Here is a 12,422-nt window from a genome sequence, read left to right as displayed (position 1 = left end):
TTGCTTGTCATCTATTGTAGACTGCGGGTGCACTTGCCCTGCGTTTATTTCTTAGCAATACATTTCTTGGATGAAGCTCTTCATATTTGTATTATGGGGTCAAATAACAATTCGTTGGCGGCAAGACTCCTCGTTGCGTTGTATGGCGGTCGAACGGCTATTGAATAACACAGGATGCACTCTGCGCGGCCGCGTCTCCCATATCCTTGAGCACTTTTACTACAGCCTTATGCTTGCCGTCCATGGCGTAGTCGAAGGGCAACTTCCCGTTTGCGTCTTTCTTGAACGAATCCGCCTTGTTTTCCATCAGCAGCCTAACTATTTCCACTTTGCCGCCCTCGGCTGCGCCGTGGAGTGCCGTCATCCCCGTTGTCGTCTCTGCATTAATGTTTGCACCCTTCTGCAGCAAGACCAACGTGGCCTCTTTATGGCCGCTGATGGAGGCCCAATGCAGCGCCGTTCGACCGCTTTTATCCGCCTGCCAAGCCACAGCAACAAAATGACGGACAAACACACACCTTCACATCAATGTACTGCAACCAATGCCTCAACGCAACCAAAACTCGGGCGTACCCCGTCGATTTCTGCGCCTCTGTCCAACAGCAGTGTACACAACTCGGCGTGATTGCCTCCTGCCGCGCGGTGGAGCGCCCGTCGGTCTCCTGCGCCGGGTGCGTTGACGTCTACGGACTTTTCTTCCAGAATCTGCAGGCACGCGCCCTTGTCGCCATTGTGCGCTGCCTTGTGGAGCGGTGTGTCGGACGGCATAGCTCTATGGGGTGGCGGTGGTGGTGGTGTCTCTGTGTCTGGAAGTGGCCCACTTGGTCAACAGCAGGAGGTGACGGCCGCCTCTCGAGTCCTTGTATCGACGATCTAGGAAATAAAGCGCGCGGTCGTCGGCTCGAGCGCGCTGGCAGGCGTCGTAGCTCCCTCTGGTCGCGTCCTGCTGGCTGGAGACTGGGGCAACAGCACCTTAGCAGAACTTAGCTGGACTGCGCGTCGCAAGTAGCAGTTAGGGCCGCGATTGCCTCTCCGTCTTGTCAGAGGACGCGGGGACGGGAAGAGCTCCAGCTCCACGCCAAGCTATCTTTGGTCTTGGTTTCAAGCGCTATCAATAGCGACTGTAGCAGCTTGATCGACGCGACCTTTCAGTCTGATTCGCTGAAAATAGAACTTCAACTTAAGTGGTCGATGGGCAACTCACTGCACCGCGGCGCCAAAATGGACACGGCGACGATAGTGGTGGGAGTGGCGGGCGTGGAGGCTGATGCAAAGGAGGACGATACCACTGAGAAAGCGTCGCTGCCGCTGACGCAGTCGCCGTCGACGCGACGCCCGCTGCTCCCGATCTTGCCCCAGTATCCACCACCGGCTGGAGCGCTAGTCGTCGATAAGGAGGAGACTCGCCTAGGTGCGCGCAACAAGCTGCGTGCACAATTACAGAGGTCGCTAAGTAACATATTACGCTTGTGCGCAGTGTACTTGGCGCCGCTCATGACGACGTCAAAGGAGATCTACTTTGCCAAGCACAAGGAGTTGTTGAAGGGGAACAAAGATGTCGTGGTTAACACTGAAGAGCAAGAAGGAGTGGAGAGATCAAAAAAGCAAATGCTGGTGTCCTTAGAGAGACATTTGGCTCGCCTTCGCAAAGTAGGGCAGCAACCGGTGTCCCCGAACCAGCAGACTTCGAGCGTCTTTGACGTCCCATCCTTGGACGGCCAACCACGCGGTACCGTGCCGGTCGAAACTAGTTCGACTGCTGCGTCGGCGGATGGACAGTTAAAGAAAATGAAGCAAAGGGTGCGGTTGCTGCCCATTACCGATGATGATCGCACTGCCTTTTGGGAGACAATCAAGGGCTACGAACGAATGCGGGCGTACTACCACCAAACAGTGCTGGCTGGTGGGGCATCCACTCCGATGGGTTTCAACATGGAAGCCGCTTTTAAGAAAATGGTGCGAGGTGAAAGAGTTGTGATGATGTACTATTGACTCGGAATGGTGAGCTAACATTTTTTCGCCATGCCAACAGTTACTCGAAGAGAGACATCAGCTGTGGGCTAACACTCACGAAAGCCGCTTGGTAGAAAACAAAAGCAGAAAGGTGCAGGAGGATGAAAACTATGAGCGCAGAGTGATAGAAGCATCTTCCGAATTTCGCGCCCAACAGCGTCTGCAGAAGCGCATACGCGAACAACTAATGTGTGAGGCGCAGAATATGCAGCCGATTGTGATGCTGGGTGCATTTACCCAGAAAATGCTGAATTTGCTGGTGCTCCACTGGAGTCGTTGCCGTCTCGAAAGTCATCTCTCGCGCACTGTCCGAATCTGGAAGCAGCATCGGACAATCAAACGCACAAACTCGCGCGCGGCACATTTGCTAATCGAGTGGCTCCAGAAAAGTGTAGCTGTGAGAAGTGTAAGCTTTCGCGTATTTAAAGGGCTACGGATGTTCGTGCGTCGAGTGAAGCGGGTGCAAGGCCTTTGGCGGAAAAGGCAAGCCGTCCGAATGCTCAAGTTTCTCATTGTTGAGAAAGCATGGATCGATCTGGAGACTGTTTACGTGGATACCGCTATTGAAGAGTACGAAAACCAGCGCCTGGAGGTATGTTACTATGCCTGCTATGTTTTTGTATTCGAGGAACCTCAGTTGTGCTTTTTTCTATCGTTAGGCAGAGCAAAGTGGAGCTCCTAAAAAATGGTCAAAAGGTGGGCCCAGCCCCAAGAGCCGAAGAAAGCGCGAAGTATGGATGAGATTTGTTCCGGAGTCTGTCAGAACCGAAGTAATTCTCGAGTTCCTGCAAAAGGTTCAAAAGGAATACACAGAGAAGTTCCGAAATCAAGAGGATGATTTCTTCCCTCAGCTGGTTCAAACACTTAGAGGTGAGCACCCCAACCGAGCACGAACCTACATAAAAGCTGTGGCGACGAAGCACGCTCTATGTGGTAAAGTGGTCGAAACCTTGCTGCGCTACCCGGGAGCAGTAGGCGAAGGTGTAGTTGCGGTTGAGCCATTTGATGTTCATTTGGCACCGGTAAGTGAGTTGATAAAAGTAGGACGTTCCCGTTGCGGTAAGCGTCCAAATGCGAGGCCGCCCGTTCGATCCTAGCGACTGGTCGACCGGAAGCGCGTCGGGGATGCAAAATGACGAGCAAGTTCGGGGAGTGTTGGAAGCTAAAGCCAGCCAGGAAAGTGAAGAGTATAAGAAACAGCTAGCGCTGTTTCTCCAAAGACGGCAGAAGCTTCGACAAGCTTCTCCCGAGGCCAAAGGTGAACGTGCTTAAAAAGTAATAATGACTTGTGCAGCTCCTCTGACAACTCTCGAGTACAATGTAAATGCTTCAGTATTGAAATTGGAATCGCAGCAATCTCCAAGTTTACCATCCATCGAGTTGAAGCGTGCGGATGACCAACGAAATGCACGTTTACCTAAGCAATCGTTTGGATTAGTGGCTGTATCTTACAGCTTCAAAAACCTCCCGATGCTATCAGAGAGATCCAAAGATGTGGCGATGTCACTGTTCGACAGTCTCGTTGATCAGCACTTTAATCGATTTTCACGCAGGGGCTCAAGACTTCTGTTGAATCCCTCAGTGATTGAGTTCCAGGATACCATGAAAGAACTGAAGAAGATATGCTCCGAGGAACCGAACTCGTCGTTTTTCATGTGCCTGTCGGTAGGTCGACGTAAAAGATGTTCTTCATATTTTGCTTCAGCTCACGTGGTGTGTTCAATGCTCTCCAGACCCATGGAGCTCGAGTTACCCGTGGTACCAACGAGGGATCTTACGTGTTATTTAGTGAGACGAGGCTATCTTCTGAAGAGGAACTTGTGCTCACGGCCATACACGAACGCGAACTTGCTCAAATGATCCACGGTAAGCACATATTGTCAATAGAAATCATCAAATTATCGCCTTCGTAACAACGAATGTTCGTAGATATCCCATGCAAGAACAAATTTATTGCGCTAGAATTGTGCCAAACCCAAGAACCAAAAGACAAAATCGTCGACGACGCTGAGACGATTCGTCACCGCGTACATGAACAGTTTTTCTCACAGTTCTACAAGCAACTTGTGCAACTTCGTCTTCAGACATTGCTGGAGCGAGGCAGTCGATTGCCTTCCAACGAGGAGCTCAATGAGGACGCGGTACGATCAAACCCGAAGTTACCCAATCTTATATTGATGGAGTCCTGCGATGTAAAGAAGGAAGTCCCGGTCCGAGCCAACGAGGAACGCGTCAGCAACTTTTTGCTTCGATTTCGTGACGCGTTTCGTGGGGCAGCAATAACGCCAAAGCTGGATGAAGAGAATGGTTTTGATCAAGGCCCTCGGCATCCGCTGTTTGCGAAAGAAGTGCTCGAGTATGTTTGCAGTTCGATACGCGATGATGCCGCAAAGCACAATACGCAGGTCTATACCGAGTACAAGAGTCAAGTTCGAACGAGATATGAGCACGCCGCTGAATTCCAAGATATTACTCAGACACCTGGTGTTTTGGGCGCCGAGAACGCAATCGATTTTGGACTAGGAGAAATACCAGGTGCGTATAAGATAACTCCCGGACATGCTAATTGCTGGACTTAGATATCCGTCACTATTGTTGATATGTAGAGCCACCAACTATATCACCAACGTCTCCTGAATTCGTCTCATCCAGTCTAAACAGCATCACTTTAAAGTGGAACTACGTCGTGCCAAGCTCAAGCACAGAGCTTCCGACGGTGCTCGGATACCATATTCAGCGTCGCGGTCATGGGCGAGCGTGTGCAGATGAAGCGGGCGAAGCAAGTGAATGGAAGAGAGCTGCTGCTTTCCAAGTATTGAGCTACGAAGAAGTTGTGAGGAATGCTGCTATTCCTTCCACGACCGTCACAGTTTACGGACTGTCAACCGACACTGCATATTGCTTCCGGGCTCGAGCACGCACTGCCGGTGGCTGGGGGCCATTTTCCGCCTCTTCTTCAGGTTATCGTACACGATCCGCTACATCTACCATGGATCAGCACGAAACAATTCGGCTTGCTGCACTACGAGAGGGGGCAAAGGGCATTGCAAAACTCATGGAAAAACACAAGAACACCGGTGCCATGCAGCGATACGCCGCTGAAATTCTAGCCACGATGGCAATGAAAGGTAAAATTGCAGGTTTATATTGCTGTTCATTTCTTCAGTACGCTGATTGTGCGTACAATTGCTAGGCACTTCAGCAGCCCGAGGGCCGAATGGGGGATTGCAACCACTGGTACCATCCGATCTATCAGTTGTAATCGCCGTTCGAAACGCGATGCTAAAATTCAAGAAGGACATGCACCTCCAGCAACAAGGCTGCATTTTGTTCGGGCGGCTTGCAGGATCTAATGGTACGCCGTAGAATCTCACGTAACGACGAAGTCCGCCACATGCTAACTCCTTGTTATTCCAGCGACATGGAGAGCAGCACTTTTGTCGGTGGACAAGCCGTCGATAATGAGCATCGTTGAAAGTATCTCGAGTCGAGACGAACGTGACTTCAACAACGAACTCACTCGGTGCGCTACTTGGGCACTTCAACAACTACGAGTTGGTGCGATAACGTTGCGCCAGAAACCACGACGTGTACTTAGTGAGCATGCCGCTGCTACCCGACTCCAAGGCATGTATCGCTGTCGAAAGGCACGAGAAGGAGTACGGGCGCTCGCACGCTCTGTGTATGCCCAAGCGGTTGATCCAACCAGCGGCATGACGTACGTGTTCAACACGCGCACAGGAGCCACTTTCTGGGAACTCCCACAATTTGCCGCGTAGCTCAAGGCAAAGACATGGAAACTGAAGTGGAAACGAATGAATAGTATATTTCTCTATCTCGGAATCAGTGTGAGCCTGCTCATGGAGCGAAGCCAACGCACAGAAAACTTAGCGCCGGGCACGACGCTGGGCTCTTTGCTGTGCACGTTGGACGTGTTGTGCTTTCTTGCGCTTGCGAATACGCTCCTCACGTTTGGCAGCCTCGCGCTTCTGCTCCGCCGTTTTCTTCACCACCTGCTCCTTCTTCTTGAACCGCTCCTTGAGCTTTTCTTCCGCACGCTGCCACTTCGGCTTCTTCTTGCCTTCGCCGTCAGAATCGCCATCATCGTCCGAATCGTCCGCCTTACCGAGCAGTGCCATCTCGTACTCCTCCTCCGTGATCTTGCCCTTCTTCAATTTCTTGTATAGCTGCTCCTCCTCGGCCAGCTCGTCCCATTCTTCGACAATCTGCTGGTGCAGACCCTTCTTCTTCTCACGACGACGCGGGTGCTTCTGGTTCTCCTCTTCCAGCGGACGCTTGCGCTTCTTCTCACGCATCTCGGCGTTCTTCTTTTCACGTTCTTCATTCTCCTTCGCGATGGCAGCCAGCTTCTTCTGACGCTCCTTTTCGCGAGCCTTATCCTTGAACTTGATGTCCGTCGTCTTGATGTCAGTCTTCTCGAAGTTGATGCGGACGTTACGCAGTTCATTAATCTTCGGCAGCTGAAGAAGGCAAAAGCCGCGCGCCACGGCACCCAGATCAAGCTCCTTGAATCGGAAAATGAACTGGCACTGGTGCTCTTTGTAAGACCGCACGAATGCCATGAAGGCCTTGGTGCCCTTCTCTAGCAGGTCACGGTCTTCCAAAATGAACGACTTCACCTTGGGCAGCACGTCTTCCATAGTGTCGAGCGGGAGCGTCATCTCTTCGCATGGCACCTTTCGGATCTTCAGGAAGTTCACGTAGGCATCCTCGTTCGAAGACAGGAACGACAACGCGCACCCAGAGCGTCCAGCACGCGCCGTACGGCCCACACGATGCACGAAGAAGTTCGGGTCCTGCGGCGGGTCATACTGCACGATCCAGTCGACGTCCGGCAGATCAATACCGCGTGCAACAACGTCCGTGCACACGAGCAGTCCCGACTTGAGCGACGAGAAGAGATCATAGTTCGTCGTGCGCTTCTTCTGCGGCATTTTGCCGTGCAGAGCCACAACGGGCATGTCCTTGGTTCCCTTGAACAGCTCCTCCAACACGCGCGCGAAGAAATCCACGGATCCGCACGTCGAGAAAAACACAATGAGCTTCTCGCCCTTCTTAGAGTGGACAAAGTTGTGCAGCGCCGACAGTCGCTGGTCGTGGCCCACAAGGCAGTAGTAGTTCTGCAGCGTGGACGGCGTCACCTGCGTGTTGTTGGCCACCTGGACCGAGATCGTCGCCGGGTTTCGCAGACCCGCACGCGCCAGCGCCTTCACCTCCTGCGTCTGCGTGGCTGAGAACAGTCCCGTGCGTCTCTGCTTGGGCAGGTGCTCCAGGATCTTGTTCAGACTCACTTCGAAGCCCATGTCCAGCAGCGTGTCGGCCTCGTCCAGGATGAGCATCTCGAACTCGCGCGTCTCGACGCTGGAGCCGACGCAGCGGTTCAGCAGGTCCTCGGTTCGGCCAGGCGTGCCGATGACCACGGAGCACTTGCCCACGGCCCCACGGATCAGCGACAGGTCCTCGTCCACGCTGGTGCCGCCCACGAACAGCAGCAGCTGCACGCTGGGCAGCGCGTGGGCCACGAACTTCTCGGCGCACTCGAAGATCTGGCGCGCCAGCTCGCGCGTGGGCGAGATGACCATGGCCACGAGCTTGGTGACGTCGGCGTGGCGCGGCGCCGTGATGCTGCCGTCCGCCAGCTTGGTCTTGAGCAGCTGCACAATGGGCAGCACGAAGGCCAGCGTCTTGCCGCTGCCCGTGCACGCGTCCACGCACACGTCCTTGTTGGACAGGAACAGCGGCAGCGTGGCCGCCTGCACGGGCGTCATGTGCTCGAAGCCCAGCGCATCGGTCTCCGCCAGGATCTCGGGGCACAGCGCCGGCTGGAAGTCGTGGAACCGCATGACAGGCTGAAGTCGACTCGGTTGACTGGCTGGCTGGCTAATGGAGACCAGCGATTTCTAAGAAACGGGTGGCGTTTAGAAATAGAAATAGAAACGATTTCGACGGATGGTTAGAAAAACGTAGCCATTTTGGTTTACTTCGTTGCTGTTGCTAACGTTTTTTTGTTGTTGTTCCTTACTGCCACTTGCCACGGATCTGGTGCACGTTGTCTTGGACCTTGGTCAGCTCGGGTTTGAATTCAGCGATCGCGTCGATCATGGCACGGATGGCGGGCGTGACCTTGTCCTCGAACTCCAGTGCCTTGAGGTTCTCCTCGAGCTGCTCGATCCTCGACGCGCCGAGCAGCACAGTCGACACGTTGGGGTTGGCGACGCACCAAGCGATGGCCAGCTGTGGCAGCGTGCAGCCAACTTCTTTGGCAACTTCCTCGAGCTGAAGAGCCTTGGCCGTTTTCTCCTCCAGACCATTCGCAAGGACCTTGTTGAACCCGGGTACCGACATACGGGAGCCTTACGGTACAAATCAAAAGGGTTGCCACCATACACGCGCATTAGATTTTCGAGCAGTAACAAGATAACGTTATAACCTACAACTCGTACCTCGGGAATTCCATTCTTGTATTTGCCAGTAAGAACTCCCGCGGACAGCGCCGAAACAGCCGTCACGCCGTACTTGTATTTCTGTAGAAGTGAAAAGCAATGAGTTATGCAATCGCCAGAAACGAAGAAATTATTCACAAGCGACGCATACCTTGTACAGATTCACGAAGTCGTAGTCCACGCGAGAGCGGTCGAGGATGTTGTAACGGGTCTGGTCGCAAATCTGCAGTGGCAATAAATGTTAGAGTGCTCAAAGTCCATGCACGGAAAGCAAGAAGTCTAACGTACCGGGCGAATGAGGCCCAAGCGGTCTGCCACCTCACAGGCCTCAATAATCTCAGCCCCCGTCCACTCACTGGCGCCCCAGTAGAACGCCCAACCTTGCTCGATGACGTAGTTCATGCCGCGCACAATCTCCTCCATGGGCGTGTACGGGTCCTGACGATGGCAAAACAAAACGTCCACGTAGTCGAGGTCGAATCGCTTGAGCGAGCCCTTCATGCCTTCGATGATGTGCTTACGGCTGAGTCCCGTATCGTTCGGGCCACCGCCGCCGTGCGCCAATTTGGTGCCGAAGAAGAGCTTGGTGGTGAGCACCAGGTCCTCGCGGCTCCAGACCCCGCGATCGACTCCCGTCTTGACGATCTTGCCGATGAACTTTTCAGCCTCGCCGTCCGCGTACGTCTCGGCGGAGTCGAAGAAGTTGACGCCGCTCTTGAAGGCGCGCTCGAAGACGGCGTAGGACTTTTCAAAGTCCATTTGCATGTCGAACGTCACGAAGCTGCCGAAGCCGAACTTGGACACGAGCAGTCCGGAGTTGCCCAGGAAGCGGTACTTCATGTTGTTGGTAGGCTTGGAAGCAGCGGCCATGGGTAAAGCAATGCTGGAGGTTGTCGGTGCGTGTCTTGAACGTGGCAAATGGACTTGTGCGTCAGCAAAGCGTGCGCGAAGAAGTGATGCAGGCCCAGGAGGTCTTCAAGACGCTGGTGATGACGATCAAATGATTGTGATGTGCATTTTGACTGGAATTCTCAAAACACGCTGAAAAATCGTCACCCTCAGCTTGGCAGTATTCGTGCAGTTCTTTCGCCGCCCACCCAAGTAACAGCGCAGTGTTCCGATGCCAGCATTCGCCTGGTTCGTCACTTTCGCTTCAGCAAGCTCGTTCCGACCAGCCGAAGTTTCATGTGGTGGGAGCTCTGCTGTAGTGGTCACATGACCCGCGACTGAAATCTCTCCTGGTCCAGGATCTCCGGGTCGTCGACCTCGACTTCACCGCACAAATACTGTATGCATTGCATTGAGAACTTACTCTTTTACTCTTCCAATCCACCTCAATGATGCGGGGCTGCGCCAACGGGGATACCTTGGCTTGTGGCTCGTAAGCTGCGCCGCGGTCTCTGATTGGTCACTTCGTTTAACACTGCAGCCTGGCCGCTCGTTTGGGCCATCAATCTTCATCTTGCGAGCACCATGGCGGAGCAGCTCGCCATGCGCCTGGACGGCTTCGACCAGCCCACGGTCTGGCACGAGTTCACTCCGCTGGCCCTGGAGCACAAGGCCGTGAACCTGGGGCAGGGCTTCCCGGACTGGCGCTGCGAGGACTTCGTCAAGCAGGCGGCCAAGGACGCGCTAGACGCCGATTTCAACCAGTACGCGCGCCCGCAGGGCCACAAGAAGCTCGTCGAGGTGCTGGCCAAGAAGTACTCCAAGGAGCTGAACCGCGAGATCAACTGGACTAATGAGATCGCCGTTGGTGTGGGCGCCACCGAGACCATCTACGCCGCAGTCAACGCCTTCGTGCAGCCCGGGGACGAGGTCGTCGTGTTCGAGCCGGCCTTCGACATCTACACGGCCCAGGTGCAGATGGCCGGTGGCGTGTGCCGCTACGTGCCGCTGCACGTGCGCCAATGCGAGCGTACTGGAGCCAAGGAGTTCTACATCGACGAGCCGACGCTGGCCGCGGCCTTCTCGTCCAAGACGCGGGCGGTGCTGCTGAACAACCCGCACAACCCGACGGGCAAGGTGTTCACGAAGGAGGAGCTCGAGCTCATTGCCAAGTACGTGCGCCAGCACCCGCGTGTCATCGTCATCTCGGACGAAGTGTACGAGCACATTTTGTTCGATGGCAACGAGCACGTGCGGGTCGCCAACATCGAGGGCATGTGGGAGCGCACGCTCACGGTATCGAGCGCCGGCAAGACGTTCTCCGTCACGGGTTGGAAGGTCGGTTGGGCCATTGGACCGAGCAATCTGATCAAGGGCATCTACCTCGCCAACAACTGGATTCAGTTCAGCGTGTCAACACCCTTCCAGGAGGCCGTCGCCAACATGCTGGAGCAGGCGGAGAAGCCGTACCAGGGATTCCCGACCTTCTACGCCTTCGTCGCTGACCAGTACAAGCAGAAGCGCGACCGTCTTAGCCGTGCGCTGGTGGACGTGGGCATCATCCCTATCACGCCGGGTGGCGGTATCTTCCTGTACTCGGACATTTCAGTCGTGAAGGTTCCCGAGAGCTTCATCGAGCCCGGCATGTCATACGACTGGGCGTTCTGCCGTTGGCTCACTATCACCAAGGGTGTGACGGCGATCCCGAACACTGCGTTCTTCTGCCCCGAGAACAAGGCTGAGGGTAGCCAGTGGGCCCGCTTTGCCTATTGTAAGACCGATGAGGCGATTGAGGAGGCCATCAAGCGCCTTGCCAAGCTCCATGACCCGTAAGAGGCTGCTCAACGAGGTGTATGAAGCGAACGTGCTACCTGTAGCCTAGCGTTAGTTGGCAGGGTACTGTACCATGTTTGTGTAGCTTCCTCAAAAGATAAGCGATACCCGTCTATTTCGGCCTTCAGTGTCATTTTCATGTCGCCGACTGCGGAGCCATGTTTAGCGGATCACGCGAGCTATTTACGTTGCAGAGCATTCCGAGTGATGCACTGCCGCCGATTTGTTGCCCGCTTCATCGTCGAGTCCGCGCCCGCTTCACCGTGTCGCTGTTTGCTCTCACCACGGAGATGGCTACTTCAACACTCCACGTGCTGGCGCCTAGTGCGCTGCTTCTGCTGCTTCCCGACGTCCATGCGCAGTCGAGCTCGGCTTCCTCTGCGTCCGTGGTGGGAGATGTCTCCGAAGTGAGCACAACCAACATGACCGACACCTGCGGCCAGGACGAGTACTCCAACGACTGCTGGTACCCGGTGTCGTGCAAGGGATGCCTCGCCCGCACGGGCTGTGCCGTCGAGGTTTCAACCGGCCAGTGCGTGTCGAGCTCGAGTTCGGTCATCTTGGACGCGGATACCTCCAGCATTTCATACTTCCTCAGCGGCGAGGTCGAGTACTGCCGCGCCACCGACCCGGCCTGCTTCTCGTGCCGCCGGGGCAACGCTCCTGCGGTGTGCTTCGGCTCGAGCGATTGTGTGTGCGTGTCCCAATGTGAGCGGCTCTCGACGCAGGCCACCAAGTGCCTGCCCTCCTCGATGGGGGGCCTGAGCTCGGCGAGCCTCATCGCCGCGGTGGCCGTGATCCTGCCGCTGGTCACGTACCTCATCTTCAAGGGCAGTCCGTGCTCGTCGAGCTGCAGCATTAGTCGATGGTGGCGGCGCAGGAAAGACAAGACCAAGCGCAACCTTCCCGGCGGCCTCAAGCTCGACGCCTGGCGGAACCACCTCAACGAGCGCGCCGAGCCCGTGGACGAGCAGTTTGCCGATCTCGAGCTCCGTTCGTGCTTCGTACCCATGAACTCCGTCAGGCACCAGCCGCACAGCGCAGAGACCGGCGGCGTGCATGTTGAAGCTGGCACCGACACCGGCGACGTCGCGCGGGCCGTGGCGGCGACGGACCTGCCGCTCTCGCCGACAGCGCACCGAAGCACAGCAGCAGCAGCGGATCAGGAGAACGAGGACGGGCGGTGCGCTGCGACCGAGCTCGTGTAGTCCGCAGTGCATGAGA

General features: G+C 55.3%; 6 protein-coding genes across 6 annotated transcripts; 3 read left to right on the top strand and 3 right to left on the bottom strand.

Annotated features, from left to right (window-relative positions):
* Positions 1–93: 93 nt before the first annotated feature.
* Positions 94–844, bottom strand: PHYSODRAFT_353557 (hypothetical protein). Its single transcript, XM_009517553.1, has 2 exons — positions 574–844; positions 94–478 (listed from the first exon to the last, which is right to left on the bottom strand). The coding sequence occupies exons 1-2, from the start codon at positions 766–768 to the stop codon at positions 158–160; spliced, it is 516 nt and encodes a 171-aa protein (XP_009515848.1). The 5' UTR covers positions 769–844; the 3' UTR covers positions 94–157.
* A 467-nt stretch (positions 845–1,311) lies between these two features.
* On the top strand, positions 1,312–4,244 carry PHYSODRAFT_448517 (hypothetical protein; the record flags this gene model as incomplete). The annotated part of the gene is made up of 7 exons (XM_009517552.1): positions 1,312–1,411; positions 1,478–1,956; positions 2,534–2,609; positions 2,710–2,883; positions 3,347–3,678; positions 3,747–3,879; positions 3,943–4,244. Coding segments are annotated over 7 exons (1,596 nt in total), but the record flags the coding sequence as incomplete, so codon positions are not given.
* A 1,656-nt stretch (positions 4,245–5,900) lies between these two features.
* Positions 5,901–7,877, bottom strand: PHYSODRAFT_309392 (hypothetical protein; the record flags this gene model as incomplete). The annotated part of the gene is made up of 1 exon (XM_009517551.1): positions 5,901–7,877. The coding sequence occupies one exon, from the start codon at positions 7,875–7,877 to the stop codon at positions 5,901–5,903; it is 1,977 nt and encodes a 658-aa protein (XP_009515846.1).
* A 175-nt stretch (positions 7,878–8,052) lies between these two features.
* Positions 8,053–9,317, bottom strand: PHYSODRAFT_476702 (hypothetical protein; the record flags this gene model as incomplete). Its single annotated transcript, XM_009517550.1, has 4 exons — positions 8,053–8,387; positions 8,465–8,558; positions 8,629–8,700; positions 8,766–9,317. 4 exons carry the CDS (start codon positions 9,315–9,317, stop codon positions 8,053–8,055), a joined length of 1,053 nt encoding a protein of 350 aa, XP_009515845.1.
* A 628-nt stretch (positions 9,318–9,945) lies between these two features.
* PHYSODRAFT_552309 (hypothetical protein) lies at positions 9,946–11,277 on the top strand. The gene has a single exon (XM_009517549.1). It carries the CDS (start codon positions 9,951–9,953, stop codon positions 11,196–11,198), a length of 1,248 nt encoding a protein of 415 aa, XP_009515844.1. The 5' UTR covers positions 9,946–9,950; the 3' UTR covers positions 11,199–11,277.
* Positions 11,278–11,488: 211 nt separating this feature from the next.
* On the top strand, positions 11,489–12,406 carry PHYSODRAFT_260488 (hypothetical protein; the record flags this gene model as incomplete). The annotated part of the gene is made up of 1 exon (XM_009517548.1): positions 11,489–12,406. The coding sequence occupies one exon, from the start codon at positions 11,489–11,491 to the stop codon at positions 12,404–12,406; it is 918 nt and encodes a 305-aa protein (XP_009515843.1).
* Between the last annotated feature and the right edge of the window lie 16 nt (positions 12,407–12,422).

Source organism: Phytophthora sojae (genome assembly GCF_000149755.1).
Source record: "Phytophthora sojae unplaced genomic scaffold PHYSOscaffold_1, whole genome shotgun sequence".
Classification (NCBI taxonomy): Eukaryota; Oomycota; class Peronosporomycetes; order Peronosporales; family Peronosporaceae; genus Phytophthora; species Phytophthora sojae.
This window is presented reverse-complemented; position numbering and strand designations above follow the sequence as displayed.

Excerpts from the sequence above, each read along its gene's own strand:
- PHYSODRAFT_552309 (XM_009517549.1), top strand. The coding sequence starts at position 9,951 with ATGGCGGAGCAGCTCGCCATGCGCCTGGACGGCTTCGACCAGCCCACG.
- PHYSODRAFT_353557 (XM_009517553.1), bottom strand. The coding sequence starts at position 768 with ATGCCGTCCGACACACCGCTCCACAAGGCAGCGCACAATGGCGACAAG. Across the intron at positions 479-573 it reads GAGGCGCAGAAATCGACGGG|GCGGATAAAAGCGGTCGAAC; the intron begins GTACGCCCGAGT and ends GTGGCTTGGCAG.